The sequence below is a fragment of the Paroedura picta genome, chromosome 4 (assembly GCF_049243985.1).
Source record: "Paroedura picta isolate Pp20150507F chromosome 4, Ppicta_v3.0, whole genome shotgun sequence".
NCBI lineage: Eukaryota > Metazoa > Chordata > Lepidosauria > Squamata > Gekkonidae > Paroedura > Paroedura picta.
The window spans coordinates 2,856,399-2,876,475 of NC_135372.1; the positions used below are offsets into that span (position 1 = coordinate 2,856,399).

At 44.3% G+C, this 20,077-nt stretch overlaps 1 protein-coding gene across 5 annotated transcripts in view; it reads left to right on the forward strand.

Moving 5' to 3' along the window:
• MYO1F (myosin IF) overlaps window positions 1–20,077 on the forward strand; it is a 98,071-nt gene that overhangs the window by 57,087 nt on the left and 20,907 nt on the right. For all 5 annotated transcript variants that reach the window (XM_077331534.1, XM_077331533.1, XM_077331536.1 and 2 more), the window contains 7 exons: window positions 10,747–10,943; window positions 11,928–12,008; window positions 12,909–12,995; window positions 14,607–14,693; window positions 16,046–16,213; window positions 18,672–18,757; window positions 18,884–18,965. In XM_077331534.1, coding sequence (XP_077187649.1) covers window positions 10,747–10,943; window positions 11,928–12,008; window positions 12,909–12,995; window positions 14,607–14,693; window positions 16,046–16,213; window positions 18,672–18,757; window positions 18,884–18,965 — 788 coding nt within the window. The remainder of the gene's footprint in view (window positions 1–10,746; window positions 10,944–11,927; window positions 12,009–12,908; window positions 12,996–14,606; window positions 14,694–16,045; window positions 16,214–18,671; window positions 18,758–18,883; window positions 18,966–20,077) is intronic.

The following is a 20,077-nucleotide window of genomic DNA, read 5'->3' on the forward strand; positions in this document are numbered from 1 at the left end:
TTTTGTATGTGTCTCTGGCTCCTGCAGCAGCAATTTTGTAGTTGGCTCCACCTCCCAAGGTAGCCATTTTGTTTCTCAGAATTCCAAGGATGCCCACAGGTTCAAAACATTGGGGACTCCTGGGCTAACCCAAGCAGGATTCAAATCCCTTTCCCCCAAGATACAGTGAAGAAGGTGGACTTGTTCATTATAAGAGACCTTCAGGACATAATGGTCCTTGATTCTGGCCCTCATATATGCGGGGTTCTACATGACAGGAAATGGCTTCTCATCAGCTGGGGTTGTGTAGGACTCAGGAGACATAGGTAGAAATTCCCTGAAGTGCTCCGGGAGGTGGTGGGCCAGTCGCTATCCTTCACTTTAATCTACCTTGCAGGGCTGTTTGTAAAATGGAGACAATATGCGTTACTCCCAACCTGGAGGAACAAGGAGTGTTACCCAAATTGCTGGGGAATCATGAATATAGCAAGAGGCTGGGTAACACAGGATCTTTTACTACCAATTTTTACGGGGTCCTTTCCCTGGAAGAAACCCTTTTTAAATGAAGAAGACAAAAGCTTACACTCATGGGATTTATTTGGGGAAAATATTGGGATACACTCAAAACACACACAGAGCAAAAACATACATACACTAAGTTCTACAGGGGGACAAGTTACACTAAGTTCTACAGGGGACAAGTTCACTAAGTTCTACAGGGGGACAAGTTCAAGATACTGCACCTTTCTTGGATCCAAGCAGCCCAGACACAGGGTTGACGACATCAGGGGATGGACAGGATGCCGGGTGTGGACAATAACACACACACACACACACAGGGTGTGTGCAAGGCTTGATATAGTGTTTGAAATTCCCGGGCCAGCCCCAGAGACTGCCCACTGGGAGGTCCGTGATTGTTGATTGGTCTCTGATATTATGCGTACCTGATAGGTGAGTTTGAACTGTGATGTCACTAGAGTGGGAGGTGTGGAGTAATCTCATCTAGTAGAACAATACATTGGCTAGGTGTAATGTGTGGCTAATGGCCTTGTCTTTGTTTTATCAGGAAGGACTGGGGGAAGACATTTGGGGATAAGAGATGGTGCTAGACAGAAATTACACTGGACAAGAGAGACAAAAGAAGTTGCAGTTAGTACCTTGAAGGGATATTCCTTTCCTGTAGATAGTCTAATGGTCTGTGGCTGGGGGGGGAGGTGATTTAGATAACGTGCACATTTAGCTCAGTCAGTTGGGCAAGGAGGAAATGTAAGAAATCTAGTGAAGCCCAAACAAGATGGAGCCTTAGCCTGGCTTCCTAGGTTTCTTAAGGGCCCCTACTGACTCCATAGTCAGTCTCTGCCAGGCTGGTTTCTGTGTGTGCCAACCTGCTCAGAGTCCAGTCATGGGCTTCTGTGCATGAAGGTATCTCTGTGTGAGGCACCCTTCCATTATGGGCTACCTCTCGGGTAACATTCCCCCCCTTGAAGGCTTGTGTCAGCCGACACATGGCTTCACCCATTAACCAAATAGAAATCAAGGATTGGTCACCCATTCTATGTCAGAAATGTTAGTAAAGAGATTGGAAGAGGATTCAAGGAACAATGGATCAAGGGACTATGGGCCATTCTATAAAAATGTGAATCCAATCAAAAATAAAACAAAATTTAGTGTATGTGATGTAGGTGTCATGTTACCTGGAGAGTCTTTGGCTTCTTGGATCCACCTTAGTGTAGAGAGGAGATTTCTATTATCTAAAGCTAATACAAACTAAGTATGGGGAGAATGGGAAGGGTGCATAAACATGGGAAGGAACATAGGGAAGAATAAATAAATACAATGAAATTAACTGCAATGAAAGGAACTGAAGAACATGGAGGATTGCTAAAGGCACAATGCAATAGACAATATTAGATATATGTGGCACAATACAATTTGAAATACAGACAATTAATTGAAATAAGTGACTGGCATGGCATAGTACAACTGAGAAACAATAGCTTGAAAAACTTCCTCCCCCCCTTGTTCCATTGGTGAAGGTGGGAGAGTAGTCCAGTAGTTGAAGGTTGATGAAGATGGGTGACTAGTCCAGTGTTGCTATATATATGCATATATATACTTGGTTGATCTTATAGGACATTGCTGGGTGAAGGTTGCAAGGAGGTTCCTCCATGTGGGTGAAAAAGCAGCTTTGGCAAGGATCCATTTTATGAGAGAGCCACTGGCAAGAGGTTGTGGCAACAAGCAAATAGCTGGAGATGTGTACAGGTCTGTGTTAGCTTGCAAGTTGATCTTCTTCCCCCCCTTGTGACTAAAATGGCAGGGGAAGAGGCAGTAAAGGCACTTATCCAGGGCATCTGAGGGTGTGCAGGGTCAGAGGTAGCACATAGAAGAAGCAGCAGCCAGGGCAGTGAATATTCATAGAGCAGGAACAGCAAGCATCAGTAGTTCACCAGCAAGTAGGCTGGGGCAGATAGCGCAGAGCAGCAAGTCATGACCACAGGAGCACATCCACAGGAAATGCAGGCAGAGGGTTGCTGTCACCTTTGACCAGGTCAGGTCTGGAGGTTGGCGAGCAGGATATCAGTGAACCGCATGCTGGCAGGACCATTAGGAATTGGTTGTGTGATGCACAAGCCTGGAGCCTCCTTAGGGCAGACTTGGCAGACGTGGGTTGCAAGAATATTTGAGCGACCCAGAGCGTCAATAGCTGAAGAGCTCAAAGGGGAGACACCCAATTGAGAGAGAAGGATGAAGCTAGACAAAAGTTTAATGGAGAAGTGTGTGCAGCTGCAAAGAGTGATGCTGCAAAGTCTGCTGAGGCTGAGCTCAAGAAGGCACCCAGCCTGATGGATATACAGATTAGGAAAAATACTCAAAATTTAGAGCTTTGAAGACAATGAACTCAAATGAAAGACTGGAGCAGAGGTGTGCCCCCATAAATGACTGTACTGAAAATAGAATTTAAGAGGAGCTAGATGCCATCTCCAGGGAGGAAGATGGAGATTAGAGCGAAAGTATAAAACAGGGGAAGGAGGATGCCAAACTCCTGGTGAGTTTGGGAATTTGAGAGAAAACGGATAGATTACTATGGGTGACTGAAGCAAGATGCTTTGTAGAAATACACAAGAGGAGAGAAAGTCCTGTAAGAAGGTTTTGGAGGCTAGGTCTACTGGACCTAGGTCTACTTCACTGTTGTGTAAAAAGAAGCATTCAGAAAAAGAATCAAAGAGCCAAAGTTAAAGGTTCCTGCAAACATGTTGCAAATGGTCTATGAATGAATAGATTAGCAGCTCAAATACAAATATATATGGGTGAATAAAGAATAGAATTCCTAGACAGAGTGTGGCTTCAAAAACAAAACTTGGGAAGAAAGATTGTGATCTCTTCCTTGCTATAAAGAGCAGAAGAGAGGACTCCTAATTAAAAGAGGACTCAAAATATGGCAAAAGAATTTTTCAAAATATTGCGGATTGACATTAAAAGAATTTGGAAAGAAACATAAACAATCTAAAAAGTTAGAGCACATAAGCACAAATCTAAAAGCAAAGTTTTCTTATAAAAATGAATAAAACAAATAACCTTAAAGAAAATTCAAGGGTTGAGGAATAGAAACTTGTTTTTCAGATTGAGATCTGCCTGCTGGTAGGCCAGGCTGATTAGATGTCAATTGCTTCTTTAAAAAGATACATCTATTGGAGTACTGCTGAGGATAGGAGTGGGAAGGAATGAATGAGGAGAACATGAAGATGGTCAGAGTCCCATTACACAATAGTGTGTTAACAGAATGGTGTTCTTAAGGAGGAAATATTGTTCCTCTGTACATGCACAGAGTGCCTTTTTGTAGAAGTCAGACTGAATAGAAGTCTGAGTACCAAAATGAAAGGTCTGTATGAAGCTACTTAAACATATTCAAAACAAAACAAAATTGCAAAAACAAAACTGTCTTATGAAAAAAAAAGAAAAAAAAAGTGTTAACTTCCAATTAAAATTTAAAATAGGAAGTAAAAATGTCAGAGGGAAGGAAAAGCTATGAAGAGAATGCTTTTTCTCAAAGAGAAAATATTTCAAATACTAAAAGCAGCCAAAATTGTCTTAAAATAAAAACTAAAACAAAACATATCTTAAAAGAACCATTTTACTAAACTCCCCCCCCCCCTTAGATTCTGTCTGAGGTGGGGGTCAGTCTGTAAAGAAACAAAACCTCTTCCCTTCCTGATTTTGGAAGAAAGAATACTTTCTGTGCTGTTAAAGTTCCTTACTTATGTAGATTAGTTGCTGGGATGGGGGAGAGCAAGGCATGAGTCATGGGGCTTAGTGCCTAGGAAGGCAGTTAGGCAAAGAGTCTGTTTTAAGAATGCAAAATAGTGGCTGTTTCAGTGTGACTGCAACTATCAGTGGAGGCTCTACCAATTGCAGCCAAATTTAAGATTTGAAAATTTGTAAAGTAAAAATGGAAGCACACATGTTGAACAATCATTTTTCATGTGTAAATCAGTTCAGTGGCCCTGGAACTATTTGTGGAAGTTGAGAAAATAAGCTGATTATATCATTGAATTGGAAATCTGTTAACTTTGCTTGCAACATTAAATGGGAGGAGGGAAGCTAAGAGAAAATTGAAAACGAATGTTGTCCTTGCAACAAATTCTTCCCTGTTAAAAGAATTGTTGTGAACTTGAATTTTGGAACTTTGTACAGGTTCAGAGGCAGGGTTTCCTTCCTGAATCTGAGATGGGGGAACTGAGAATATTTCCTCTTCTTTAAAGACAAGAGGTGAAGCTGGGTTATTGGGTCTACTGTATTTTCTTTTCAATTTATTATCTGTGTGGCTTTGGAAATCCAGGACATTTTGCAAATGGGTTTTTACATTTAGAAGTTCACCCTGGAATTCTTTGTTTTTCTTATCAAGATCCTTAATTTCCAAATCTTGTTTCTGGGTAAGAGTTTTAAATTTCTCTATTTCCTTCTGCCAGTCCTTAGGGGGTTGAGAAGGAATTTCTATGGGGCTAGTTTTCTGTAGCTCACATCTAAGTATGTCTCTGTTCCTCTTCTCTCTAATGATCTTTACAAAAGCACACATGAGTACAGATGTTGGTTGGTCATGATACTGGGACATGTCTGATCCAGTATTTCTAAGTTGCCGCCATAGAAAAGTCCTGTTACTGATTCTTCTATTGTGATGCTGATGGGCAGAATTTCTATTCTGGAAGTATTTAGGTTTGAGAGTATTTGGGGGAAAATTATTTGAAGGGAAACCATTTAGTGGCTTACTCCTTTCTCCTGGCTTTTGTTTGCTCCAGCCATTAGGTGGCTGCAGGGAGCGATTGTCTCTATTCCTATTAGAATTGGGGTGATTCTGATTAAAACAGTTCTCCCTCTTGATCCTGTACTGAGAGTGGAGACCACTGTTTGCCTGAATGTTTAAATTTTTGGAGTCCTGGTTAGTGGGAAATTCAAGAGTACCTGATTCTCTAAACTCGCCTGCAATGGGGAGCTGTTTCTGGATTTCCTGCCTCTCAGTTCTATCTGCAGGGTTTGTAACTAGAACTGGGTGGAAGGGAGCTGAATTTTCCCCTTGGGGTTCTATGAACATTTTGGGGGTTATTTCTTCTGGCAGAGGCTCAGAAGGTAGAAGGGGAAGAGTCTCTGGATGAATTGTGGCAACTAGAGCCCTCTGGAGCTCTAACTGCTTTTCAAGTTGCTGCATTTTTCTATGGCATGCCTCATGGCTTACTTGAGCATGCTGAACCTTAGTTTGGGAATGTAAATATTGGGCAGCATGTTGAGTTTGGGTGAGCTGGTGACTTAGGTCTCCAACCTTTTCTTCTGCCACATGAGCTCTGTAAGTGGCAGTTTCTAATTGTTCTAGGGTTTTTTGGAGCTCTGATGCAAGTCTGACCTTGTCAGCCCAGATATCTTCTTTCTCACCTTGGAACAGGGTTATCTGTGTTTGGAACTGGGCATTTTCAGCCTTTAAGGCTTTTAATTGATCAGCAGCCCCAGTCAGAGCTACGAATAGACCCCAACTGGCATATACATTTTTCTTGGAACTCCCCAGTTTCTTTGCACTGCATAAAGCAGTAAAAGTTTCTTTTAGCATTGCCAATGGGTCAGAACCTGAAAAGGAATCTTGCTTCCATGGGTTTTCCCCTTGTTTAATAATCCATTTTGTTAATTTGTCCAGGTGATCATTGGACTTAAGTTTCTTTGAGAGGTCTACCTTTTCCATTTTTATTTTGAGGTACTGCACAAACACTTGAGAATTCTGAAAAGCTCTTCTTTAACGAACAGGTCTGAGCTTTTCTTAATGAGCACTGAGAACTTTTAGTGAGCACACAAACGGACTAGAGAATCTGGCTAGCCTTTCGGGGCGTAACCTATAAGAACCTTAGAACATAATGTGGCCTGCCTTTTCGAGACAAAGCCTAAGAGATGAGTGCCTGCTTTTTATTTTATTTTTTTTTTAAATGATTTTTTTTATTTTCATAAAGATAGAAATATAATCATCATTTGAGAATATACGACCCCACATTGACTCCACAGTGATATAAACTTTTGCCCAAAACTCTAAGAGCCATGAGTCTAAGAGCCGTCCACATTTCCACTACATTAAAAAAAAAAAAAGGCCTGTTTAGATATACAAAAGAAAAGTTATTATTAGTCAACTTACTTGAGAGATCGTAGACCTCACATTAACTGCTTGATACAATCTAAGAGCTATCCTAGCAGATATTTCTAGGTTTGAGTTAGATGCTTAACATTAAACATTTCTTATAGCACAGTATGAGTTTTGGCCCTATATCAATACCCTGATGAAGGGAGAGGAAAGTAGGGCTTTGCCTTAAAGATGTACAAAGAAAAAAAATTACAAAAGGATTTCATAATTTCTCCTTATCCTTAATACAGATACATCTACAAACCATTTATACTTGACCCATTCTAAGAGCCATCCTGACAGGTATAAGTTGAGAGCTTTGCATTTTCTACAGATCAATATGGGCTTTGGCCCTATAACAATACACCAATAATAAAAAATAATAATAAGGGGGGAAAGCCCCATTTTATATTTCCAACGCTAACAATTATATTACCTATATGCCTACTAAGAAAAAAAAACAAGAGAGAAAAAAGGCACTGCTTCCCCTTTTTCATAAAAGTAGCAATGTAGAATACAGTATATGTTGTTAATACAGAGAATAATAAGATTTCCAGGTTTAGATTAAATGCTTAACATTAAACATAAAACAATATAAGCTTTCAGTCTTCTATAGCTTCTCCTTATCCTTGGTTCTGATACATCTACAAAACAATTTATGCTTGACCCATTCTAAGAACCATCCTAACAGATATATTTTCAGATTTAAGTTGAAAGCTTAACATTAAACATTTTCTACAAGTCAGTGTAGGCTTTAGTCCTAGGACAATACACTAATAGAAGAAAGAAAAAATAAGGGGGGAGAACCCCATTTTACATTTTCAGCACTAATGATTATATTACCTATATGCCTACAAAAGAAAAGAGACAAAAAAAACAAGAGAGAAAGAGACACTGCTTCCCCTTTTTCATAAAAATGGAAATATAGAATACAGTATAACATTAAACATAAAACAATATGAGCTTTCGGTCTTCTTAAGGGGGTCTCATCTCGAGGCTTGCTACATCTTGTCGTTCCCGTAAAATTATATTCTGTCCCATAGGCCTTTGGCGTAGAAAGTGCAGTTGTACTCTTTCCCGCAGAGTATGCATCGATAAATCTTGAGGCCGTTGCACCTCCTGGACTCCAGTATCAATACAATTTTTTCCCCAGAGAGATCCTTTAAATCGGTTACTTTCACTGCAGATCCATATTTCTTTTGGTTGATTTTTGTACACTGTTGCTTTGAGATGGCTGTATGTCTTTTTAAAAAGGGTGTCCTTATCTGGGCTGCAGAACTCCGGCATCCCATTTTCCGTCTCCAGAATTTCAGATTTCTCTTCTACTGTTGGTTTTCCACCTTGTTTAGAGCTGTCATCAGCCACTGTTATTGATCCATCATTCCTGTTAAAGACGTCTTCCTTGGCATCTTGGATCTCCTTGAAGATATGAATTTCAGATTTCTCTTCTGCTGTTGGTTTTCCACCTTGTTTAAAGCTGTCATCAGTCACTGTTATTAATCCATCATTCCTATTGAAGACTTCTTCCTTGCCATCTTGAATCTCCTTGGAGATATTTTTGATCAATCCATCTAAGAATACTTTGTAATCTTGGGTTTGTATCTCTATTAGATGAGCCAATCTTTTTAACATAGACATGATTTTGACTTTAAAAAAACCCGGCCTCAAACAATTTTACAAGTGGCCAGTAGAGGTCCTCTGTTTTATCCTCTAATGTTCCGGCACAGGCATGTGACGTATTAAAGTCAGTTAAGGCACAGAGTTCTCGTGAGATTTTCCCATTCACAGCTCTTATCTTCTTATCTTCGAAAACCAAAACAATTACAATAAGAGCTTTTGCCAATTAATTCGAGTTGATTTGAGTCCTTCTTCTGCTTAGTTAGGAGAATTAGCCTGCCTCTTAACGAGGTGGCTTCAGGCAGAGCAGAGTAAGAGGAGGGGGGAAACAAAGGGCTTTGATGCAGGAAGAAAGACGAAGAAAAAAAAAACGAGAGATACTTGCAGTAAATGATGTTTTGGAACTCAGCCGATGTCCTCCCCTCAGTTCAAAGCGTTCATTTGTGGTAAATCATCATGTAGGGTTGAAGCAGATACTTTAAGATTAAAGAAAGAAAAGAAAGTCCGAGATAGAAAATGGCAGTCGTCCTCTGGACCTGGAACGCTGACAGCCTATAATCCAGGGAGATACACTCCCTAAAGGATTGGAGACGGCCCCAAGAACTTCCTGGGTAGAAAGGTGAGGTGGGGTTTGCGTACCCCTCCTCTTTTCTGCCAATTGCTTGCACAATTGACCCCTGTCAGGCTTCAGAGATAGCAGAGCAGATGCCCTGCCACCCTCTCAGGACGACATCTTTCGAGATGAGTGCCTGCTTGATCAGGGCAGCACTTCCAAGCCAGCCTTTCGGGGTCCTAGCCTGGTTGGAATCTAGCCTTTCGGGGTCTAGTTCCTATATGAGAAAGTGTAGGGAATGAGGCCAGCCTTTCGGGGTCCTAGCCTGTGAGGAAAGGAATCTAGCCTTTCGGGGTCTAATTTCTACAGTAACACACAAAAGTAATTTTCAGGAGGCTCCAGACCAGCCTTTTCGGGGTCCTAGTCTGGCAAAGAAAGGACCCTAGCCTTTCCAGGGCTTGGTCCTAGTTAGAGGAATCTAGCCCTTTCGGGGGTCCTAGTTCCTACAGTAACACACAAAAGTCAAGAGCAGGGATCCTAACTTTTCAAGCTAAAGTCCCTCCCAAGAAAGTAAAGTTCAGTAACACCCTGAGAGGATTGCTATCAAACACATGCACACATTACTTTCATCAAATTCCAAGAACACAGGGTATCTTCACAGGAAAAATTCCCTACGTCTGCACTCTGAGGACAAACACATGCATTCACTCTTGCTTTCAGACATACAGGGTAGTGCCCAAGCTTTTCCCACCAAAATATGTTATCAGAGATGCAGGGTAGTGCCCGCACATTCATCAATATCTGTTCTCAGAGATACAGGGTAGTGCCTGCACATTCTCCACCAAAATCTGTTACCCAAATTGCTGGGGAATCATGAATATAGCAAGAGGCTGGGTAACACAGGATCTTTTACTACCAATTTTTACGGGGTCCTTTCCCTGGAAGAAACCCTTTTTAAATGAAGAAGACAAAAGCTTACACTCATGGGATTTATTTGGGGAAAATATTGGGATACACTCAAAACACACACAGAGCAAAAACATACATACACTAAGTTCTACAGGGGGACAAGTTACACTAAGTTCTACAGGGGACAAGTTCACTAAGTTCTACAGGGGGACAAGTTCAAGATACTGCACCTTTCTTGGATCCAAGCAGCCCAGACACAGGGTTGACGACATCAGGGGATGGACAGGATGCCGGGTGTGGACAATAACACACACACACACACACAGGGTGTGTGCAAGGCTTGATATAGTGTTTGAAATTCCCGGGCCAGCCCCAGAGACTGCCCACTGGGAGGTCCGTGATTGTTGATTGGTCTCTGATATTATGCGTACCTGATAGGTGAGTTTGAACTGTGATGTCACTAGAGTGGGAGGTGTGGAGTAATCTCATCTAGTAGAACAATACATTGGCTAGGTGTAATGTGTGGCTAATGGCCTTGTCTTTGTTTTATCAGGAAGGACTGGGGGAAGACATTTGGGGATAAGAGATGGTGCTAGACAGAAATTACACTGGACAAGAGAGACAAAAGAAGTTGCAGTTAGTACCTTGAAGGGATATTCCTTTCCTGTAGATAGTCTAATGGTCTGTGGCTGGGGGGGGAGGTGATTTAGATAACGTGCACATTTAGCTCAGTCAGTTGGGCAAGGAGGAAATGTAAGAAATCTAGTGAAGCCCAAACAAGATGGAGCCTTAGCCTGGCTTCCTAGGTTTCTTAAGGGCCCCGACTGACTCCATAGTCAGTCTCTGCCAGGCTGGTTTCTGTGTGTGCCAACCTGCTCAGAGTCCAGTCATGGGCTTCTGTGCATGAAGGTATCTCTGTGTGAGGCACCCTTCCATTATGGGCTACCTCTCGGGTAACAGGAGGTGCCAACGCGGATTTTATTTATAATAGGCCCTATGTGGGAGAGACTCCATTGTTGACTTCCCTCTGTTATAGCACTCGCTTTTCCGGCCTACCTCTTGGGGATTGACCAGACCCGCCTCAAGGAGAAGCTGACGAGCAGGAAGATGGACAGCAAATGGGGAGGCCGGTCGGAGTCCATCAATGTAACTCTCAACATTGAGCAAGCGTCCTATACCCGTGATGCCCTGGCCAAGGGCCTCTACTCCCGTGTCTTTGACTTTCTTGTGGAGGTAAAAGGCCTTCTCCGGTTGAATTCTTGAATATCTTTTGGGATGGGTGGGAATTTGGGGAAAGAATTGGAGAGCACAAGGCTCGTATCCATTTTTCTTAAGAAAGCCCCTGGATTCTTCTGTGCATATTCAGCAGGATAACCATCTGTTTTTCACCTCCAAATAACTTCACACATGCAATACCTTTATTGGCATAAACCAAGTTAGGAGCAAGGAAAACAGGAATAGTCAGGATACACCAGTCAGTTTGAATTTAAAAACTGAAGACAGAAATTCAGCCATAATAGAAGTGACATTGGCATCCTTATCACTCAATAGAAACTGGCAGATCAGGTCTTTCTGATGAATTCTCCACTTAGGTATCAGAGGTATAACATCCCTTCTCTGGAGGATGAACAAGGGACTGTCTAGTAAAATACGCGGATAGTGTCAGGGACATTGAATTTTCGAAAGGAATCATAGCAAAATCTCCCTTGTACTACTTTGAATGGAAAAGTATTGAGCCAAGCAAGCATAAACGCTCTAAGATCAAGGGGGTTGGCCAAGTCATAGAAATAAGCTGGCAGGATCCCATGCTGCACTTGGAGACCAAGAGCACGAGGAGAACAAGCGGCCAGAACAGTTGGATGGACTTTTTTATATTCGTGATCAAGAAGCCTTTGTTTAATTTGGAAACTTATGGAAGACTCATTCAGAGACAGGACGTCAACTTTATGGTTTTTTATTCGAGTTCTGGGGGAGCGATGTAAGACTTTTAAGAGCACCGGAAAATATGATTTACCAGTTTCAATCCTGCTGTTCTCTGAATGATAACTCTAAGGAGGACTTGGGATTCTTTTGAGATGGGACGTTAGCTGACATTGATTGTAGCTCTTTATGGGTTGTTGTTGTTTTTCTTCGGTGATAACTGTGTGGCTTCACAGTGCCTGAAGAAAACTTTCCCCGATTCTTTCTTCTGAACGCTCTGATTTTTTCTACCTCTAGTCCATCAACAAGGCCATGCAGAAGCCCTACGAAGAATACAGCGTGGGCGTCCTGGACATTTATGGATTTGAAATATTTCAGGTAGGTTCCTCGTTCTCCAAAGACAGATGATGGGCCAAGTTGCCCTGACAAAATGTGTAGTCAATTTGCTCACAAGTCAAGTCAGTGAAGCATGCCAGAATAAATAAACTGATAAAAAATGGCTCTGCTCTCGTTTACAGAAATAGATAGAATCCTGCCTGACCTTGGCTAGTTCCATCAGGAATTCAGTCCCATTCTAAGCCCTTCTAAGGACTGAACTGGAAAGGCAGAAGCTAAAAGTCAGTATCATAAGAATATCTAAAGGAGTCCTCCTGGGTCAGACCACAGGATCCATCCAATCCATAATCCCATATCCTACAGTTGTCAATCAAATGCCCCGGGAGGACCAAAATCAGGGTCCTAGAGGCCACATCCCTCTTGTTCTCACCACTGAGTACTCAGATGTACAGTACCTCTAAACATGGAGGTTCCATTTCTCTGTCACGACCAATTACCTCATCCCTAATAGAGCTGGCAAGGGGCCGTGAATTCCAATATTTAATGATGGGCTTCCTTTGGTCTGCCTTCAGTCGACTGTCCATCAGCTACAACAGGTACCCCGGAATCCTAACCTTTTGGAAAAGGGAGGGGGGAAATCAATTCATCTATGCCAGCCATTATCGTCTTCTGCCACAAGACAACTTTGCCAAGGATTTGTTGTTGTGGGTATTCTGGTTTGCGTGGCTATGGTCTGGCCGTTTTAGTCCCTGTGACTTGCACCTTCAGAGGTTGGACACAGCAAAATGGCACTCTCTCTGGGCCCAAGTGTTTTCCAGACCCCAGCCTTGCAGTCCGGAAGACCCACAATAGTCAGTGGATGCTGGCCATGGAAGCCTGCAATCATTCATTTGGACAAGAATTTCTGGTTTCATGCCTCCCTCTTTCCTCTCCTCTTTTCAGAGAAATGGCTTTGAACAATTCTGCATTAACTTTGTGAATGAAAAACTTCAACAGATTTTCATTGAGCTGACCCTCAAAGCAGAGCAGGTGAGGTATACAGCATGCAGCAGGGATGCTGAATATTTATGCAGAAGGGAGAAGGAATCGTATTGTGAAGGAATGGGCTTACAAGTGCTGTTCCCTTAGATATGGGAGGTAGCCGCTTGGCCATGTCTCCCCTTTTCTTTACCCCTGAGGTAGGTTCAAAAACAATCTGGCTGATTCCACACGGGCAGAAAAGGTTGGGAGGGAGCTCATATGGAAGCGGAACTAGTCTCCATCACCGGGCCAGCCACCCCCCAGGCCTCCCATGGATCAGGCCCTCATTTGCCCTACAAAACATTCCCTTTTTCAAAGTGAGGGCCAACGGAACCTCCCCAGCAGCCCCAGTAGCAGGCCCATGTGGACCTCCCCATCCTATGGCTCTCCTGATGTCCATGGACTGCAGTTCCCATGAGCCCCTGCAGCCCATGGACATCAGGAGACCCACAGTTTGGCCACCTCTGGTCTAGCCCTTTGGCTGTTTAGACTGTATCTCTGTTAGGCGTGATATTCCAACAAGGTATGAGATGGTAAACCTTTTGTCTTTCACTTGGCTCCATTTGCTCATCTAACAGCTGGTGAGGTCTGTGTTGGAGGAGAGGTTTTCACCAGATTTTTACTAGCATGGCACCCTCTGGAGCATGTGTTGAACGTAGCCCCACTTAACAAAATGCTGGAGCAGATACTAGAGTAGTATTTCTTTCTTCGCAGAATTTTTTTTAATCCATTGCAAAATTAGGATGACCTTCTGATTAGAACATTGGACCAGTATCTGGGAGATCCCAGTTCAGACCCCAATTCTGCCATGGAGGATTGCTGGGTGACCATGGGCCAGTCCCATACTCTCAGCCTAACCTACATCACAGGGTTGTTGTAACAACAGAATGGAAGAGAATTGTATAATAAAACAGAACAGAGGAGAGTGATGTAGGCTGCTTTGGACTCTCATGGGAGAGGATGGCAAGGTATAAATGATTTTTTTTTAATAAAATATGCTGCTAAAGAAAATGTAATTCAATTATTGCCATCACACCCAGTTGAATGAACTATTGAGACATGGTTGACTTGATACTCCTTAGCTCAGAGTTCAAGTCTCCACTTTTCATGAAGAAGGTCTTTGCTTCAATCCTCAGCAATCCTCACCTAAAGGAGACACCTTCACTCCCTGCCACCCCAGAGAGCTACACTGAAGAAGAAACAGGGGTTGGAATCTGCATCTGGCAGTTTTATATTTTCCACCAAGTGAGGCATAACTGCCTTGGCTGAAGAGCCACTCAGAGACCTCTGCTACTTCACAAATTTGTCTAATTTCCTTTTAATCCTACTTAAATTTGCAGCCATCCCTGTATCAAATGGCAGTGAATTCCACAGGTTAACTGCAGGACTTCCTTCTGTCTGCCCTGAACAGAAACCTAGGACCTCAAATCTGGTGTGTGCATTTCTGTAGCAATTACAGTGATCATCCACTGCTCTATCTTCCTCCCTAGTCAGCTCCCTTTTGTACAATGATAACATATCCTTTGGGAAGGGTCATCATCATCATCCTCATCCTCAACATCATCATCATGTGGTTCCATGTCATCCTTAGATTGTTTGTGCGGGCTTTCTCCCCTTTAGGAAGAATATGTGCAGGAAGGCATCAAGTGGACCCCCATTGAATATTTCAACAACAAGGTCGTCTGTGACCTCATTGAAAACAAGCTGGTAAGGAGGGGACGTGGTTGCTCTTGCAAAGCCTTCGAAGTTGTTTGCATAAGGGAGAGAATGTGCTTGCACGCCAAAGGCATGGGAGCAGTCCTCTGGAACATGCCACAAAACTGCTGTTTGGGAAACGGACTTTAAGTCACTTTTACTATAGTTCTGCCCTAACTACCCTGCCCCCCTACATTTTCCCAGCACCTGGAAGGGCTTTTCTCTCTCGCTGTTCAACCATTGCCACTACATGGCCTCTGTAGGAATTGCCCACTGGACTCCCAAGTCTTGAGGCCTTTGCCCAGGGCCCGGTGACCACATCCTACCGCGTGCACCACTGGGGGAGTAGCCACTTGCCAACTGACTGCCAACCCTTCTCCTGGTGCTTTTTTTTACCTCCCAGGACAGTGGAGGTGCACGTGGTACAGAGAACCACTGCCAGCATCCAGAGTTATAAAACATTTGGTGAACAATGTTTGCAAGCATATGTTTAGCACAGCACCAGACCATGCAAGGGATTCAAAAAAGAAAAGGGTGAAATGTGATTAGTCTGCTTCTCTTTCTACACAAGCCCTATCTGTTGTTAAATATAAGGCAGAATCATTAGCTTAGAAAGTTCCCAGGTGTTCCACAGAGTTTCTGTTACCTTGAAGCCTCTTTCGGGCATGCAGGCCAGTAAGTGGCAATGGCTGCCTTCTCCAGACCTCAGTTAAGAGTGTCCCTTGATGGAGTCAGCACCAAAAGAGCCTTTCCTCTTTGATCTCAGTTCTATTATTCCTATTTCTCCTCCCACAGGCTGGGCCAAAGAATTTTTTTCTGAAGTCTCCAGGAATTTCTTCCTGAAGTCTTTCTTTTCTCTGTTCCCTCTTGGGGCTGGGGGGACTTGGCTTTTGCAAGACCTATTAGCATTTATAAAAAGGTGGCTAAGGTGAAGTCGGAAAGTGATTGAATTGACTACCCCTGCTCCTGCCTGAAAAATGCATTTCTCCACATTCAGGCTTAATTTCATGTGTGCACAATTTCCATTTAGCTGAGCATCTCTGTTTCCCATAGTGGCCAAACCTCCTGATACTGTTACTTCCTCAGTCACTGGCATTCAGAGGTACACTGCCACTGAACATGGAAGCACTATTTAAATATCCTGACTGAACAGCCACTCAAAGACCTCTGCTCCTTCCTGAAGTTATCTGATTAAAACCATTTAAGCCTGCTGCCATGAATGTAGCAGTGAGTTCCACCAGATAACTGTAGGGTTTTCTTGTGTCTCTCTTGAACAAATACTTCTGATCCAAATCTACAGAACCTGACTGTTGTAACATGAGTGGCCACACCACTACTCACCGTTCTCTCTGGTCTTTTCCCAGAATCCTCCGGGCATCATGAGCGTTTTGGATGACGTCTGTGCCACGGTCTATGCCAAGGGGGAGGGTGCGGACCAGACTCTACTGCAGAAGCTCCAGTCGGCTGTGGGAACCCACGAGCATTTCAATGGATCGAGTGCAGGATTCATTATCCACCACTACGCTGGAAAGGTCTCAGAATCTCTATGCGGCATGAGTCAAACTCTCCTGCCAAAACCTTCAAGTCTTGGTTGCCCATTTCTGATTGTAAAAAAAATTCAGAGTACCCCCCTCCCAGATCTGGGCCAAAGGTCACACAGGGTCAGGGCAGAATTGGGACATCCTCTGGCAAAGGGGAGGTATGAATCCGCTCCATCAGGGGATAGAGTGTTGGACGGGCATTAGGAGATCTGAGTTCTAATCTCTGTCCTGCTATGAAACTGGATGGGGGAGACATTTGTGTATCTCAAAAGCCGAATCGGTGGTGGAATTCGGGCTGGGCCTGACCAGCCTAATATGGATGCATCTTGGGTTCTCGTTCAATCTTTGACTAGTGTTATGTTCTCAGGCCATTTCTGCAGTTGTTATTTGCCAGCATGTTATTGCCGCATTGACTTCTTGATGCCAACTCTGATTTTGCATCTGGCAGTCTAGATTTGTAGTTTTTTTCTGGCGCTGTCCAGGAGTTCATCCACGGCTTGCATTTTACACTTCCGTCGGGAGAGTCAGCATTCCTAGCTCCCACCATGCCTCCCCTTAAAAAAAAAATCCAAGGATGCACAATAACTCCATTCTCCCTCCCGCCCCACTCCATGGGAAAGGTACCCAAGCGCTCCCCTATTCCATATGTTGTGCGGCTCATTCCCCCTCCCCCAGCCTTCTTGGGAGCAATGCAAATTAAAAGACAGCTCGGGAAAATGGTCCCTGCTTGAACCGTTATTTTAAGTGGGCCACTTTAGTTAAGCAGTCTGTGCTATCAGTTGCCTCCCCCCCTATATAGTGCATGTTAATTTTTTTTAACCATCAGTTATTACATTAGGATGCTCTTTCATTGTAACCCAAAGATACCTCTTTTTTGTTTGTACTTGGAGAAAGCCGTGGGAGGCTGCTGGATGAAATTAACTATGTTCCCAGTCTCCCTGGATGAAATTGACCCAAGGCTCCAGTTCCCTGCATGAAATTGACAAAGAGGGTTCCCTTGAATGTTCAGTCCTGCTGCAGGGAGAGATGGGGAGGCTGTGTGTGTGTTGTGTTTGTGCTACTTTGAAACTGTGTTGTAACACAGTTGACCCCTTTTTATCACCGGGGACCACTCAACGCCTTATACTGAGGCCTGGGGGGGGGTAGTTTACTCCTCTACTCTCAACCACTCTCTGATCGCTATGGTAATGGTTAAACATCCCTTCAAAATAAGATACAGACACGCCACAACAATGAAGTGTGTTGTAAAGGGCTGGGGGGGATGAAGTAAAGGGCCGGGGGGGGGGGGAAGGCGTCCTTCGGGGCCCACCTCCAATTAGTCGAAGGACCACATGTGGTCCTCAGCCCACAGGTTGGGGATCACTATTGTAACACAATCCAGTTCAAAAATTTAAAAAATACATTGGGGTCGGAGGAGGGTGGGCAGGGTCACAACATTGGATGGATCTCAAACGTCATCATTTTGAGGCAGGAAACAGTGGAGGAAGCCAAGGCAACTTTTGAGCTTCCACTATAGATTACTGCAAATTCCCTTCCAGGGGAGGGGGGAAATCATGTTTTCTTGGGATTCTTGGCAAATGAAGACTGCATTCGGCCCTGGAGCTGAATCACAAGATTTTATTGTGAAAGTAATGAAATTCCATGGAGATTTATGTGTGCTGCCATGAAGATTTCAGTGACTCCGGAAACAGTCTACGTATTTACTTGTGAAATAGAAGAGGACATTTCAGTTTCTTTTTATTTTGCTTTAATTAAAAGATCTCTCCCCCTCTTCACTGACCCACACACCTATCTAGGGTTCCAACTCTGGGTTTGGAAATACCTGGAGACTTTGTGGGTGGAGCGGGGAATGGGTGGGCTTTGGGGCAGAGTGGGATCTCAGTGGAGTGTGATGCTATAGAGTCCACCTACCACAGCTCCAGGGGAACTAATCTCTGTCACCTGAAAATGAGCTCTAAAACTGGGAGATCCCAGATCCTACCTGGGGACCGGCGTCCCTCTGCCTAACAAACTACAGAGCTTTTGGCACTGATCACCTTTTTTGTTCTTCTTTTTGGCCTGTGATAGGCTGTGTTAGTCTGGATGGACAGCAGAGATGTTGTATTTTCCTTCTTGAGACTGATTTCCACTTCTGAGCTTTAGCTGTCCTGAAGACCTCTCGTGAGGTTAGAATGGCAGATGGCAGAACCTTGCGGGCCATCCTAAGCTCCTTTTAGGATGGGCAGGATAAGAATGAGGCAGATGTGAGCCACCAAGCAGGTGGGAATGGGAATCTGTGAGGTTAGCAGTAGAAGCTGGCCATTTTGGGAGGGGGCGGGGAGGGGGTTCTCACAGGCTTTGGAATTTATCATCTGTTTTTCAAGACCTTAGGCCTGACTCTCCAGCAAACACAAATCTACTTGCCAGACCAGAAGAATAAACCGGACCCATTGTCGGATTCTGCTTCCAGGTGTCGTATGATGTCAGCGGCTTTTGTGAGAGGAATCGGGACGTGTTGTTCACGGATTTGATAGAGCTGATGCAGAGCAGCGACTTGTGAGTTTGTCAAATGCATCAACCAGATTGGGGGGGGGATGGGGGGAGGGGGGCGTACCACCCCTCTGTGCTATTTCCGGGGGGTGGCCTTCTTGTCCTCATGTAACAATGAACCTTTCATTCTAGTGGCTTCATTCGGGCCCTGTTCCCCGAAAAACTCGATGCCGACAAAAAAGGACGCCCCACCACAGCCGGTTCCAAAATCAAGGTAAGGCAGCTGCTAAGGGAGTGAAAGCCCTTCGGCACAAAGGCTTCGGAGGAATCAAAAGTGAAATAGGACCAAGAGTTAGAATGGATTTCACGCCAAGAGCACAGGTTGGCAACACACCCGTTTCCTTGACTGACCACTTGGACACTGGGAATGTTTGTCTAATGCCATTTGCCCACGGAGCCACGGAGGGGAAGAGGTTCAAGGAATCACAGAACCCTAGAGTTGGAAGGGACCTATCGGGTTGTGAGTGTCCCACATAGTGCAGGGGGTTGGACTACATCAGGGGTAGTCAACCTGTGGTCCTCCAGATGTTCATGGACTACAATTCCCATGAGCCCCTGCCAGAGTCTTGTGGCGCAGAGTGGTAATGCAGCCGCCTGAAAGCTTTGCCCATGAGGTTGGGAGTTCAATCCCAGCAGCCGGCTCAAGGTTGACTCAGCCTTCCATCCTTCCGAGGTCGGTAAAATGAGTACCCAGCTTGCTTGCTGGGGGGGGGGGGGGAACGGTAATGACTGGGGAAGGCACTGGCAAACCACCCCGTATTGAGTCTGCCATGAAAACGCTGGAGGGCGTCACCCCAAGGGTCAGACATGACTCGGTGCTTGCACAGGGGATACCTTTACCTTTTACCTTTAACATCTGGAGGACCACAGGTTGACTACCCCTGGACTAGATGACCCAGGTGATTCCTTCCAACTCTAGGATTCTAACCCTCTCGCTCTTCCACTGTCACCTGCCACCCCCTTGAACACAGTTTATTTATTTATTTATTCATTCATTCATTCAATTTGTATCCCACCATTCCCTAATGGGCTCGTGGCAGGTAACATAGTCTTAAAACCCCATTAAAACACCCCCATTAAAAGACTTAAAAACCCATACCATGGCGGATAATCTCACAGCCTACTTCCCCATCCCAACTAGAGGCGTTGAGAGCATGGGGCGGTGTGAGGTCCACAGGCCCACATCCTCCCTTCTCCGGGGGGGGGGGGGGTCAGGCGATCTCCTCCGCTGGTCCCAGCCTCAACCATAAACCCGGCGGAAGAGCTCCGTTTTGCAGGTCCTGCGGAAAGATGTCAAATCCAGCAGGGCACGCAGCTCCCCCGGGA